Source organism: Hipposideros armiger, unplaced genomic scaffold, assembly GCF_001890085.2.
Source record: "Hipposideros armiger isolate ML-2016 unplaced genomic scaffold, ASM189008v1 scaffold_31, whole genome shotgun sequence".
NCBI classification, from domain to species: domain Eukaryota; kingdom Metazoa; phylum Chordata; class Mammalia; order Chiroptera; family Hipposideridae; genus Hipposideros; species Hipposideros armiger.
The window spans coordinates 5,945,093-5,960,127 of NW_017731381.1; the positions used below are offsets into that span (position 1 = coordinate 5,945,093).

A 15,035-nucleotide genomic window follows, 5' to 3' on the forward strand; every position below is an offset into this window, starting at 1 on the left:
CAGTGAGCTGAAGAATCTCAATGACTTAAACCTTGGAAGATGTGAAAATTGTTTTTCATATTTATTTTTGTATTTATTTTCCAGTTTACTATATATAGAGATAAAATACTTGGAAATAAAAGAGATACTTTTTAAGGTGTGGTTCTTCACTCTGGGTGTTTGTCCGTTTCACCACAAGAGCTCGTCAAAAAACACGGGATTCCTGAATGCCGCCCCCAGAAATTCTGATTCAGTGGGTCTGGGGTGGGGCCCAGGAAGCTGAGCTCTCCCTGAGTTCCCGGCAGGGTTGAGAAGCACTGGTTTATGGTGATGGTGGGGCAGAATATTTAAATGGGTATTGTATTATAGGAGAGTTGGAGTATCTGGTTGCTTTATGCAAAGCTTGAGATAAGAGGATTGGCATTCTTTGATTTGATCTCCAAGACTCCCCCATAGAAGATTCTGGATGCCTAATGCTCCTGTGGGTGCTATTGTAGTCGCACCCTCTCATGAACCTAAAGTGTCACCTAGTCTCCTGGGCATATGGTCTTCATTCCTCAGTCATGTGTTCATTACTATCCAGTATGTATCGAGTGCTTACTCGTGTATGTGTCCGGCACTGTTTTAGACACTGGGGAGGCAGCAGTGACCAAGACAGATGCTGTCAGGGCCACACCCACGTCCCTCAGGGTGACCCCCAGCTGCCAGCCTCTGCATCCCTGGGCTCAAGTGTGTGTTCTAGAACCAATGCATGGGGCAGGCAGGAAAAGCCAGGGAATTAAACCCCCCTGGGAGCAGCCCCCAAAGACTGGCTGGCGCTGGCTCCCTTGATGTGTGTTTTATGTCATCCAGCATTTCCCCAGTAGAATTCACTCCAGTCCGCACTTAGAAGCCTCTGGATTGGCTACTTTCCCTTCTCCCCATCACTGCCCCACTTTCCCACCCCCCAACTGGTGTCTCTTTCACCCCCAAATACGCTACTTGCACTTGAATCCTACTTTCAGGGCCTCTTTCTAGGGAACATCCCTGCACACAAAAAAATAGAGCTTTTATTCTAATGGGAGACAGAGCAGACCCACCCAGGAGGCGCCTGGACTTCATCAGCCTGTGACCGGGCCCACTGAAGGCCCATGCCCAGGGAGCCTTCCTCACTCACGGCCTGTGTGTTCCCCTCTCCAGGACTATCCTTCCTACCCCGGCTTCCCTCAGAGCCAGTACTCCCAGTATTACAGCTCCTCCTACAACCCTCCTTACGTCCCGGCCAGCAGCATCTGCCCATCCCCCATCTCCACGTCCACCTACGTCCTCCAGGAGGCATCGCACAACGTCCCCAGTCAGAGTTCTGAGTCGCTTGCAGGTACGTACAGTCACTGTCATGTGGTCATGCACAGCTGTGGTCTGAGCTCTTAATATGAAGGAGGGACTGGACATAGGTCCCAGTTGTAATGAAGTGATCACCCAAGGGCCAAATCCAGCCCTTGTGTATATTTTGTTGGTCTCTCTCTCTCTCTCTCTCTCTCTCTCTCTCTCTCTCTCTCTCTGTGTGTGTGTGTGTGTGTGTGTGTGTGTGTGTGTGTGTGTGTGTGTTTGGTTGAACCTATGTTTAAAAGTCAGAAATTTTCATACCTAAAAATTCTAATTTCAACCTGCGGAACCCACCCAGATTATGGGCGATAAGTGGGCGAGTCCATGTCCTGGTCCCTTGGCGGGTACACATCCCTGTGCAACTAACTCGCTCACCAGCCTGTGGATTCATTCATTCCGTGCACACATCTTTCAAGAGATGGTTTGGGCTTATCAACATTAAATGACATGACAGCAATAAGTTAGAACGTCAACATGGAAAGAAATAACATTGTATTGTGTTCTTTCCTTGTCTTTCCTGAAACCTACTGATGTTATGGAGCTCTGTGGGACCTAAGCTAGCTTGATGGTGTGTGGATATTCATTCAATAAATATTAGTTGGTTGATGGTTAGAAAAAGAGCAATAGTGAACGTCCACCTCTTTAGGTCCTGGTGTGGTGTTTTGAGGCAGTTTATGGCTGGAGCATTAATTTTGGTCAGTGTGTGATCTCATCACAGACCACTTAAGGAATGCATAATAGCTATTTAACAATTTCCTACTTGCTTTCTTTGAAGGGTGTGGAATTTGCCAGACTTTTCTTTGCTGTAACCCTGAAGCACCTTTGACCATCCTGCTTTTCAGAATGTGGCCTTTCTGGTTTCAGAAAGGGAATATAAGCAGGGAATCTTTAAGCAGATGTCCCTGTGTATCTATAATCTAATAGTTATCTGGATCCCAAAGATGGACTTCCCAAGAATTTGGGTTATGTGAGAAGGTCATTTTTGTTCCTCATCAGAAGCAAACATAAGGCTCCTTGTGTCTCTGAAATTTGTCTTTATTGTTTCCCCTGTTCTTCATTTATCCCTTGGTCTAAGGTTCAACGATAAGTGACTGAGATGGTTTTTACTGTGTGTCTAACAAGCTCACATAAAATCTAATGACATAAATAATTGTCAGCTATAACTGAGATCTCTTGCTGCTTTCCCCGTGTTCATTATAAAGGAAGGGCATGTACGCATGCACATATGCACACACATGTGTACACACACACACACACACACGCACACATACACATGCACACACGCTCATGCACTCTCTTGAAATATCCCATAAAAGCCCCACTTTTGAAATTATCCAAGCTCTCCTTGAGTGTTTGGTTTCAAACTCCAGAGGCTCAGGGAGTTTATGTAGTACCGACAGATCACACACACTCTTTGCATTGCCTGATGCTCTTCTCCACTCCCAGCCTCCAGCCCCACGGCAGTGCAGTCTGCACTGACATGCATTGATAGTTACATGAAGCCCCAACAATTTGCAAATGATTGCAGGGCAATTTGCTGATGCAGAGGGCAAAATCTGAACATTTGACGTTACTCAAGAGAAAAGACAAATCATTTAGTGGTTGCTTAAGAAATTTTTTCTTAAAAAACTTTTTAAGTATCAAAAAAGAAGTTGGAGGGTTTTCGTGGGTTATTTTTTTAACTTCTTAGATGGTCTCCCTCTGTCAATAGAAGGAGAAATTCTTTTCAAATCTCTCAAGAAGAAATTTGGAACGCTCTTCCAAGCAGTTTGGCAATATCTACCAACATTTGAAATGTATGTACTCTTTAATCCAATTTTTCTACTTGTAGAAATGTATGCTGAAGATAAATTTCCACATAGATACAAAGACTTAAGTAAAAGAGAATATTTATTGCAACAGCATCATAGCAAAAGACTAAAACAACCTGAATATGAATTGACAGTAGTTGGGTTAAACAAATTATAGTGCGTCCACCAGCAGCATACTACCCATCTGTTAAAAAGAGTGAGCTAGGTATATCTACACTAATATGAGTCTCTGAGTGATTGTGAGAGGTGAGAAAAGGTACAGAAGAACAGCAAGTATAATAGGATCCTGGGTTGTTGTTTTTAAGTGTCAGTGTAATTTAATACTCATATTTGCATAGGAAATTTCTGGAAGGATTCAAACCACTGTTAACATTTTCTCTGGGGAGAGAGCTAGAGTTAAAAGAAAAGATGTAACAGACAGCCTATAGTCCACTCTATTCAACAACCACAAAATACACTTTTTTTTTTAAGTACACAGACATTTACCAAAATAGACATATTCTGGGCCTTAAATCAAGTTCCATTACATTTAAAAGCGTTCAAGTCATACAAATAATGTTCTCTGAAAACAGTAGAACTAAACTAGAAATAAATAACAGAAAGATTTTTGGAAAATTCCCAAATATTCAGAAGCTAAGCAATATACTTTTAATAACTCATGGTAGTGGTTAATTTTGTATGTCAAGTTGAGTGGACTAAGGGATGCCCCAATCCCTCGTAAAACATTATTTCTGGTGTGTCTGTAAGGGTGTGTCTCCAGAAGAGATCAGCGTTTGAATTAGTAGACTGAGTAAAAAAGATCACCCTCCCCAGTGTGGGTGGGCATTATCCAATCCATTAGGGGTCCACATGGAACAAAAAGGCAGAGGAAGGGCAATTTCACTCATTTCTTGAGGTGGGACGTCTGTCTTTTCCTGACCTCAGACCTTAGGGCTCTTGGTTCTCAGGCCTATGAACTCAGGTTGAATAACACCACTACCTTTCCTGGTTCTACAGCTTGCAGATGGCAGCTAGAGGGACTTCTCAACTTCTATAACCATGTGAGCAAATGGTTATAATAAATATAATATATATAACCACCATTTATATATATATATATATTATCCTGACTAATACACATGGGTCACAGAAGAAATCAAGGGGAACTTAAAAATTATTTTGAACTTAATGAAAATAAAACACAACTTATCAAAATTTATAGGATGTCACTAAACCAGCATTGAAGGAAAATTTATAACACTAAAGGACGATATTAGAAAAGGAGAAAGGTTTCAAACCAAAACCTCATCGTCCACTTTAAGAAACTGGAAAAAGAAAAACAAATTAAACCCAAAGTAAGCAGAAGAAGGAAAATAATGAAGGTCAGACTGGAAATCAGTGAAATCGGAAAACAGAAAACCAATAGAGAAAATCAGTGAACCAAAAGCTGGTTCTTTGTGAAGATCAATAAAATTGATAAAACTCTAGACCAGCTGTTACAGAAAAAAAAGAGAGAAGACATAAATTGCCAATAAGATGAGAGCGATGACATTACCATAGACCTGACAAATATTAAAAGGATAATAACGCAGGGCCGGCCGAGTGGCGTGATGGTTAAGAACTGGCTTGGGATGCCAGAGGGCCCCGGTTCGGATCCCACATATGAGGGCCAGTGACACTGCCCTCTACAGCTAAGATGCTGAACAACAGCTCAACCTGGAGCTGGGCTGCCGTGAGTCGCTGGTGATGGCGTAGGCTGCAGCCCCTGCTGCAGTGGGTTGCCATGGGCTACCGTGTGTAGCCAGCAGCCACTGTGAGTGGCCGTCCAGAAGCCGGCAACTGATCTGCCTGCCTTGCCCGGGAAGAGCGCAATGATGGTGCCAACTTGGGCCAGTGAAGCAACATCCTCCACAACTAGACTGAAGAACAAAAGGACAGCAGCTTGTCTGTTCCCCTTCCCCAATTCCCCAGCGCTGTTCCCATCCCCCAATTCCCCAATTTTTTTTAAAAGGATAATAATGCAATTGTATGAATAACATCATGCCAATAAATTCAACAACTTAGATGAAATGGACAAATTCCTTGTAGTACAAAAACTTCCAAAGCTCACTCGAGAAGAAATAGATAGCCTAAACAGGCCTATATTAAATAAATTTAAATTTTTATAAAAATCTTCCCACAAAGAAAGCATCAGGCCCTAATGTCTTCACTGATTAATTCTACCAAACATTTAAGTAAGAAATATCAGTTCTACATGAATTCTTCAAAAAATTTGAAGAGGAAGGCCACTCTATAAGGCAACATTACCCTGTTGCCAAAACCAGACAAAGCTGTTATAAGAAAAGAAAACTAAATATCAATATCTCTCATAAAAATAGATACAAAATTTCTAAGCAAAATGTTAGCAAATCAAGTTCAACTATATATTAAAGAAGAATAATGCATCATGACCAAGTAGGGTTTCTCCCAAGGATGTGAAGTTGGTCTAAAATTTGAAAATCAATATATTGGGTTGTCAGAAAAGTCATGATGCATTTTTGCAAGGAAAAACAGAGAAAAAGTACATCATGACTTTTCTGACAACCCAATAATTTGCCATATTAATTAACTAGAAAGAAAAACAAAAAGATCATAGCAATAGATAAAGAAAAAACATCCGACAAGATCTATCATCTATGCCTGATAAAATTCCAAATTAGGTATAGAAGGGAATTTCCTTTATTAGAAAAAGATATGCTATAGACTGAATGTTTTTACCTCTGCCCCAAATTCATATGTGGAAGCCCTAATCCCCTAATGTGATGGTATTTGGAGATGAGGTTTCTGGGAGGCTAATTAAACCAGGAGGGTGGAGCCCTTACAAATGGGATTAGTGCCCTTATAAGAAGAGACATGTGTGGATACAGCAAGAAGGAGTCCCATCTACAAACCAGGGAGAGGACTCTCACTAGGAACCAAATTAGCCAGTTCATTGATCTTAAACTTCCCAGCCTCCAAAATTGTGAGGAGTAATTCTCTGTTGTTTGTGCCATCCAATCAATGGTATTTTTGTTAAAGCAGCTCCGACTAACTAAAACAGGACAGCTACAAAAAACCTACAACTACCCCAAAAAAGATCAGACACAAGACAAGGATGTCCATTCTTTCCAGTTCTATTAAACACATACTACATACAGGTTCTAGCCGTGAGGCAAGTAAAATCAATCAAAGGCATCCATATTGGAAAAGAAGCAAATTTCATGAACTAAAAAAAAGTAAAATGACATGATCACCTTTGTAGAAAATCGGATAGAATCTACAAAAAAGCTACTAGAACTAAAAAGCTGTGTTTAGCAACATTTCAGGATACTAGGTGAATATATAAAAATCAATTGTACTTCTATATACTAACAACAAATGATAGGAAATGGAATATTTTTAATGCCATTTACAACAGCATCAAAAAATAGTAAATACTTGGGGATAAATCTGACAAAAGATGCGTCCACTTAAAACTATAAAACACCAAAGAGAGAAGTTAAATATTTTAATAAACAAAGAGATATAGACCTCATTCACAGGTCAGAAGACTTAATATTGTTAAGATGTCAATTCTTGACAGATTGACCTTTAGATTTAACACAATCTCTGTCAACATCCCAGGCTTTTTTGTAGAAGTTGGTAAGCTGATTCTGAACTTACACTCGTGTGGAAATACGAAGGACCTAGAGTAGCCTCAACAACAAGTAGAAGAACAAAGTTAGAAGGCTGGTACTCCCTGATTTTAAGACTTATTACAAAGCCAAAGTAATCAAGACAGTATGGTATTGGCATAAAGATAGACAAGAAGATCAATGAGCCAGAATAGAGATTTCAGAAATAAATCCATATCTGTATGGACAACAGATTTTTGACAAAGTTTCAAAGGCAATTCAATGGAGAAAGGGTAGTCTTCTCAACAAAAGATGCTGGAACAACTGGAAATCCATAGTCAGAAAAACTGTGCTTCAATCCACACCTCACATGACATACAAAAATTAACACAAAATTGATCATAGACCTAAATATAAAATTATAAATCTATATAAAAAAAAAAGAACAGGAGAAAATCTTTGTGACTTCGAGTTAAGCAAAGAGTTCTCATATATGATACCAAAAGCATGATCCAAAAAGAAAAATAATGATATGAACTGGAATTTTAAACTTTTGCTCTTCAAAAGACATTGTTTGGAGAATGAAAAGACAAGCCACTGGGAGAAAATAATTGCAAAGCGTATGTCTTTATATAGTTGGAGTTATCCAGAAAGAGAGCCAGTGGGGGTGGGGAGAGGGAAAGATGAGAGGAGATTTATTATAATAATTGGCTCACGTGATTATGGAAACCAAGAAACCCCAAGATCTGCCTTCTGCAAGCAGGAAAACAAGAAAAGCCATGAGTGCAATTCAGTCCAAGTCAAAAGGCCTGAGAACCAGGAGCTCCAAAGTCTGAGGGCAGAAGATGGACATTCCAGCTCAAGAGTGGAGAGAATTCGCCCTTCCTCTGCCTTTTGGTTCTATTTGGGCCCTCAATGGATTGGATGATGCCCACCAACATTGGTCAGAGCAGATCTTCTCTACTCAGTCTACTGATTCAAACGCTAATCTCTTCTGAAAACACTCTCACAGACACACCCAGAAACACTGTTTTACCAGCTCTCTGGGCATCCCTTAGCCCAGTCAAAAAACACCCAAAATGAACCCTCACATATGCGTATCCAGAATATAGTAGGAACTCTCAAACCCCAAGAATAAGAAAACAAACAACCCAGTAAAGAGATAGGCAAAATATTTGAACAGACCCTTCATCAAAGAAGATACAGGGAGGGCAAAAAAGCACATGATTGAGATGCTGGCCTTACTCATTAGAGAAATGCAAATGAAATCCACAGTGAGAACCCACCGCGTACCTCCTAGAACGGCTGTAGTCACAAAGCCTGACCATACCAACTGTTGGCAAGGATGGGGAGCAACTAGAACTCTCTCATCCTGCTGGTAGGAACGTGGAACGGTTCAACCACTTTGGAAAATAATTTAGCCGTTTGGAAAATAATTTAGCCGTTTCTTAAAAAGTCAAACACAGACTTTACCACGTGACCTAGTAATCACCCTCGTAAAAAAGACGGCTTATGTCCATGCAAAGACCGCTATGTGAATGTTCATAGCAGCTCTATTCCAACCCAAAACTACAATCAACCCAAATATCCACCCACAGATGAACAGATTAACAAATTCTGGTATATCCATATAATAGAATAGCACTCAGCAACACAGAGGAAGGAACTATCAATGTACATAAAAACGTGAATTGAGTCTCAAAACAATTGTGCTGGCCGAAAGAAGCCAGACAAATTTTTTTTACACACACACACACACACACACACACACACACACACACGTACACACACACTGCGTGACTCCATTTGTTTAAAACAAATGCAGTTTGTTTTACAGTGCAAACTGACTGATAGTGAAAGAAAGCAGATCCATGGTTTCCTGGGAGGAGAAAGGAGGAAAATATTACAAAGGGATTATAGGGGAACTCTTGAAGATCTGGATTTGTTCATTATCTTGGTTTCATAGATTTATACATATGTCAAAACTTATCAAATTGGGCTCTCTAAATATGGTTTATTATATGTCAATTATACCTCAGTAAAGCTGTTAAAATAACTAAGGGAAAGCATTTAAAAAAAGAGAAAGAAAGAGTAAAATGACTCCAAGAAAGGTTTACATAAATTGCTCTAGCCTGTGTACTTCTGACTGTGACTTTGAACTTGGACGCTTTTGTCTCAAGAATATATAAGGTTGGGAAAAGGGTTGTGTTTTTTTTGGCATCCCTAATAAATTGGCTCCACATACACCTTATGTAGACATTTCTAGGTAGCTGGTGTTTTCCCCTCTTTTTAATAATACTTGCCTGGATTTTAATGGGGTCTACAAATGTTTTTTAAGGTCCCATAGCCTAGAACAACCAAGTGAATCAGGATAAACCTTATTTGCATGACTCTTAAGCATCTGCAAATTTATTTACTGCCTAACCCTCATCCTCCAGAAAAAAGCCTTTGCTAGGTCGATGTTTGGGAATCTCGAATGCTGTATCCTGAAAATGATGGGGAGTTGAAGATGGCCCAGCAGTCCTGACAACTCAAAATCACATCTTTTCTTACTATGTCCTTAGTCTGCTAAGAAGTTTTATAAATATTAAATAAAGTTCTGTCCTTTGGGTTTTGGAGGGAAATAGCCCTTCCAAGATAGGGAAGGAAAAAAAAAAACTCAGTCCATTGCCAAGTATTTTTAGAGAAAAACATTTCCCCCGATGATCCAAGAACTGGTGATTATGGAAGGAGCGATGGAGTCCACAGGATACATTTGGGAGCTAGACAAGCAGCTGTAAACTGAGAAAGTGGGATGGGATGTCCTCTAAGGTTCCACGCAGGATTACAGTTCTATCACTCTAGTGACAATGGCAGGCCCAAATTTTAGTTCTGGCTCTACTACTGATGTGCCGAATTAACAACAGACTTCCATCATCTCGCTCAGCCTCAGTTCCCTCATTAGCTCAATAAAGATAATAAAGTCGAATGAAAAGCTATGTATCGAAAACTTCTGGGCATAAAAAACAACACAACTTGGATGCTGGCTTTGGGACCTGAGTCCCCGGAGGCTACAGCTCACTTGTTCAGGGTCTGTGGACCATTGCCCAAGGGCATGAACTTGGCAGCCCCTCAGCACCCCGTGTCCAGAAACACCACCTCGAAGAGAAGGAGCTGGTGCCTGCCCTCTGCCCTGCCCCCTTCTCACTGTCCCTTGTATGTATGTGGAGCCAGAACTCCATTCACATCATCTATTGACGTCTCCTAATTGCCAGCCTCGGGCTGGATGCTTTCAAGTATATAAGGTCATTTAATTCTCAAACAGACAAAGCTCCTAACAAGCAAACCTCAAAGAACTTGCTTTTATTATAATAGAGAATGAAGCAAGCTGCATAGAGGCAGGAACATAGAGAATTCTACCCCCACACACACCCTAACCCCAAGGGAGGGGTCTCTTAATGGGCGAGGCCCAGCTACATATAAGTATTTATTTTCTTCCTTGGTTAGTCTAGGGATTCTCAGGCTCTAGGATATACAGAGAGTTGTAAATATAAAACACTGTTCACTCTCATTACAGCTCCCCCAGCGACCCCGCCCTCACTTGTCTCAGATCCCTGCTCAGATGTCCCCTTATCCATGAGGCCTTCCCTGACTGGCCTCATATAAGTTAGTGACCTCCCAGCACTCCCTGTTCCCCCATCCGATTTACTATTTCTCTATAACACGTGTCTCCACTTGGCATATTATGTATTTCCTTATTTGTCTGATGTATCTCCTCTCTCTAGAATTTGGGTGCTGTGAGAAGCGGGCCTGGACCACGCTTGCTGCATAAATCTTTGTTGGGTGAATGAATGCTTATGAATGGGCAATTTAAGAGGCTGTCCAGAGTAATTTGGATTCCGAATGGTCTTTGCCTTCGGTGCTGCCTTTGGAACCTACCACTCTAGCGTTAGATGGTTCTGGTGTGGTATTTCCTGGGAGAAGACACTCGGCCAAGCTTCTGATATGTCCACCATTCCATTTCCTCCACCAGCTGAATATAACACACACAATGGACCTTCCACGCCCACAAAAGAGGGAGATACAGACAGGCCACACCGGGCCTCCGACGGGAAGCTCCGAGGCCGGTCCAAGCGGAACAGTGACCCCTCCCCAGCAGGCGACAACGAGATCGAGGTAACTCCCATGGCCTCTGTTTGCCTTGGGGAACATCATCTCCACCTGTGGCCCGAACAGGAGGGTGGGGGACAGAGTTTTGTCCAAGTACATGGGGCAGAATGGCCGTTAGTGTTCACAAAGCGCATTGACAGAGAAAAGAGCACTGCGGGGCCCCACCCCTGAGTTCCCAATTCAGCAGATCTGGGGCCTGAGAATGTGCGTCTCTGACAAGTTCCCAGATGCTGCCGATGCTGCTGGGTTGGGGACCACACTTTGAGAGCCCCCATAAAGAGGACAATGGGCAGCAGACCTTCCCTGTGGGTTAGAGGGGTTCTTAACCCGGGCTACATATTAGAATCACCTGGGATGCTTTTTAAAATACCGATGCCCAGGCCCCAACCCCAGAGTAATTAAATAAACATGGCGGGGCGGGGGGGCGGGGGATGGGGTTCTAAAAGTTCCCTTAGTGATTCTAATATGGCTTAGATGTTTATCTACCTGGAGACAGGAGGCTGGCTCAGGTGAGAGCATCATTTCTATAATTCTGAGTTTCTCAGACCGTGGTCCTCAACCTGGGCTGCACCTCAGACTCTCCTGGGGAGCTTTGAGAAACCTTTGTTCTCAAGCTGCACCCCGGATCAATTAAACCAGATTCCCTGAGGGTAGGACCCAGGTATCAGTGTTTTTAAACTCCGCAGGCGATTCCAGGGTATGGTCCAGGCTGAGAACGGTTTAAGGGATGGACCAATCTTTATTGTAAGAAAGCAAGTGTAGGATTATTGGTCAGGCACTGACATTTTCCCAAAACAAGCCAACAAAAAAGAACAGCGTGCCTGAGAGATGGGGGGAGGGTACCAGTGAGGACAGAGGACAGACAGACGCCCAAAAAGCAGGTCGAAGCCACAGTCCTCCACCCAGAGAGAAAAACGGCACGTACACTAGTTCGTACTTCTTTGCAACAGGCAGCCGTTTGTTGGCTTGAGTGTGCGGTGGGCGTGTGTGGAGCATTTCAAAGCCAGTGTTAGTGCCGAGAAATCCAAATGCATCATCACCACACCCCTGTTCATAGTCCTGCCCAATATGTGTAGCAGCCACAAAGCTTGCGCCAGTCCAGTTAGCCCACAAACTCAGATATGCTAAGAAATACCATTTTCACCATTTCCTGAACATCAAGGTAATTTTGACTTTGAGTCCCCATCCCATCGGGGTGGTAGGAAATCCCACCTCATTACTGGGGCACCTCCCCTCCCAGAATTGCATGAGAATCTCAGGGTTCGTGTGGTCTCAGAAATCAGAATAAGAACCGCTCGTGTCCAGCGTGGCTTGGTCCCTGCCTCCTTGCTCACTGGCAGTGCCTGCAGTGGTCAGTGGCAGTCCAGCCATTCTCTGGGGTGTCCATGCCACACACCGGGTATAGTAACCCTTGTTGAACACAAGAACCTCGGAGGATTAACTACAATCCTTTGGTTGCAAGCAACAGACACCAGTCCTGGTTACTTCAGCAAAATGGAATTAACCAGGGTTTGAAAGAACAGTAACAAAGGCCATGCTGAGGAACCCAGGGAACCTTCAGGGTGCCAGCCCCTGCTGGAGAGTGAGCCATTTGAAATTCTCGTGCTACTCCACGCGACGTCTGATTCCAAGGAGACAGCATCCCGTTGGCCTGGCTTGCTGCCGATTGACACTCCCCACCAAACGACACACAACGGGAAGAGAAAACCAGGTGCTCTTATCAGGAGCAGGTGGATGCTGGAGGCACAAATTACAAATGCCCACCGCCAGGACATTTGACATGGAGCCAATATTCCCTGGTAGGGCTGTACTAGTTAGCCAGTCTTTACTAGTAGGGCTGAATTACTTAACCAGTGTTCACAAGTAGGGCCGCCTCTGTTGTTTATAGCTGGCGTCTGTTTCCAGTCATCCTAGGTGTTAAATATTTTTTTTTCCCTGACAGCATAAGGCAAAGTGTTTATTCATGTTTGTTGTACAAGTGTAAGGACCACAGAATCAGGATTAATGTTGGTTAACAATAACAAGATAGAAAAAGGCCGCGTATTACAGAAATTTGTAAATGAACTATTGGACCACTTGTACAATAAATGAAGAAAACTGACAACAGAACAGGCCAGTGGTCAGGCAACACAAAACCCGTGTTAACAAATGTGGCTAAAGGATTGAGGGGGATTATATGTATTAATTTACACTTCCTTTTGAAATATCTGAATGGAACATGTATTAGTAGCTCATGCAAAACTATTGTCCTAAAACACCAGGTGGCACTCAGAGTTAGGTACTAACACTAGCAGTAACTGCATGGAGCAATATACATTCAATCAATTATGAATTAAAAGAAGACTGGGCAATTATTTCAAAGTATGAACTGCAGATATAATCTAAAAGGACATACAGTAAAAAAAACCAAAAACATTTTCTAACTTAAAACCCAGGCAGTAAATATAAATGGACTAAGTCCATAGTACCTATTTACACACAAATTGAAATCGGAACAAACAATTTTCAGAGAGCCAATTCCAGTCCTGGTTTTACCACTTAATAGGAGCAAAATCTTAGCTGGTTCATTTTGTTCAAGGGTGATTTGAAAATCAACTTCCAGTACTAATGCCTTAGATCCCAGCTACGAATGAATCTCTCATATAGCTTGCATTTGGGCAGCATCCAGTTTGAGAAATAAAATGATAAACTGACCCTCACACACACCCAGGTTACCAAGAGTCAGCCCAGATCACACTTCAATTCCTAATGATTTAAGTTAAGAACTCCTTCCCCTGTATCTCTTATCCCATGAAACTCAACCTGGGCTACAGAATACAAAATACAATCTACGTGGCACCAAATGGCTAATACTTAGGTGCACACAAGAGTGAATTTATAGTTGATGAAAAGGCACTTCATTAAAGAAAATAAAGAATAGAAGTTAACCTGCTTAGATTATATAGGTTTATCTTATTCTGGTCACCTAATAAATTTTGAGCCGTCTCCCATTAGTGGTGAATAGAATACAAGGTGTGATCTTTTGAAAAATATGGTGAACTAGGTGTTAAATATTTTGAACATCATGCCTATCCCCTGCGTTTGGTCAATCTCCAGCAGCCATCTCCTCTGGGAGCTTCACCACCCTGGGGACCTGCCACAGAGCAAGTGTTCCTACTGCTCCTGGGACTAGTCTCCGTCCAGGGTCTTCTGTGCCTGCTTTTCCTTTAATTCTGAAAGGCCCCCACCTTCCTAAACTTAGGAGACATCACACAATCCCTTCAGCAAAAGGCAAGAAGAAAGTTTATTGACCTCAGGTTGTCCTGGCTTCCTGCTCTCCTATATCCTGAGGATTTTCTACCGGCTTGAAGCTGCAGAGCTATCGAAGTCATGGAGAGCAACACGTACTTTAATATTTAAAAAAATATAAAAATTATTCGGTCACCTCACGTGATTTCTGCTCTAGGTAGGAGATGGTGGGAGGGGAGAAAGACAGTTTTCCATTAAAGGGAGAAGGAGGTGGGGGCGGAATGGAAGTCAGGGATTATGGGGTGCTATTATTCTGGAAACATCTGCTTCTTGATTCCAGAGTAAGTACCACTGGGCAAGAGCGGTTGAAAAGGTGTGAGCTGTGTTTCACTTCTGTGCTTAATGTCAGCATGGTGGGTTTGCACGGGTCACACCTCTTAAGTCTTTGGCAGTTTTGCTAATGACTGAAGCCCACGAGAGAGAAATTATGTGGAGAAGTGGAAAGGAGGAAAATTCTGAGTTTGTATTAGTTAAAATCCCTGGGCTGCAGGTGCCAGAAACCGACTGGAGCCAGCTTAAACGAAAAAGCAGAATTTATATTAAGGATACAGGGATTCTCGTAGAACCCAAGGGCAGGGATGCAGGGGAGTGTCAGCAAATACTGGCATCAGAGGTAGCTGGGGCAAGGAAACGCATTTACACCACACGTCACAGAGAAGGTGCTAGAATCTACAGGCAATAGTGAATTTTCAGTGTCCTCATGTACCGGTTCCTGGGCGTGGCTCGTCTCCGGGCACCTCACTCTGATTCTCACTGAAACCAGACCCTGCAAACATATTGTTTTTCCATCTCTCGCCCCTTTGTTCCTCTCACTCTGCAGACTGACGTTCCT

At 42.5% G+C, this 15,035-nt stretch overlaps 1 protein-coding gene across 1 annotated transcript in view; it reads left to right on the forward strand.

Annotated features, from left to right (window-relative positions):
- LOC109379909 (eyes absent homolog 2) overlaps nt 1-15,035 on the forward strand; it is a 106,110-nt gene that overhangs the window by 14,728 nt on the left and 76,347 nt on the right. The window contains exons 2-3 of the mRNA XM_019636918.1: nt 1,159-1,336; nt 10,779-10,921. Of these exons, the coding sequence (XP_019492463.1) occupies nt 1,159-1,336; nt 10,779-10,921 (321 nt within the window). The remainder of the gene's footprint in view (nt 1-1,158; nt 1,337-10,778; nt 10,922-15,035) is intronic.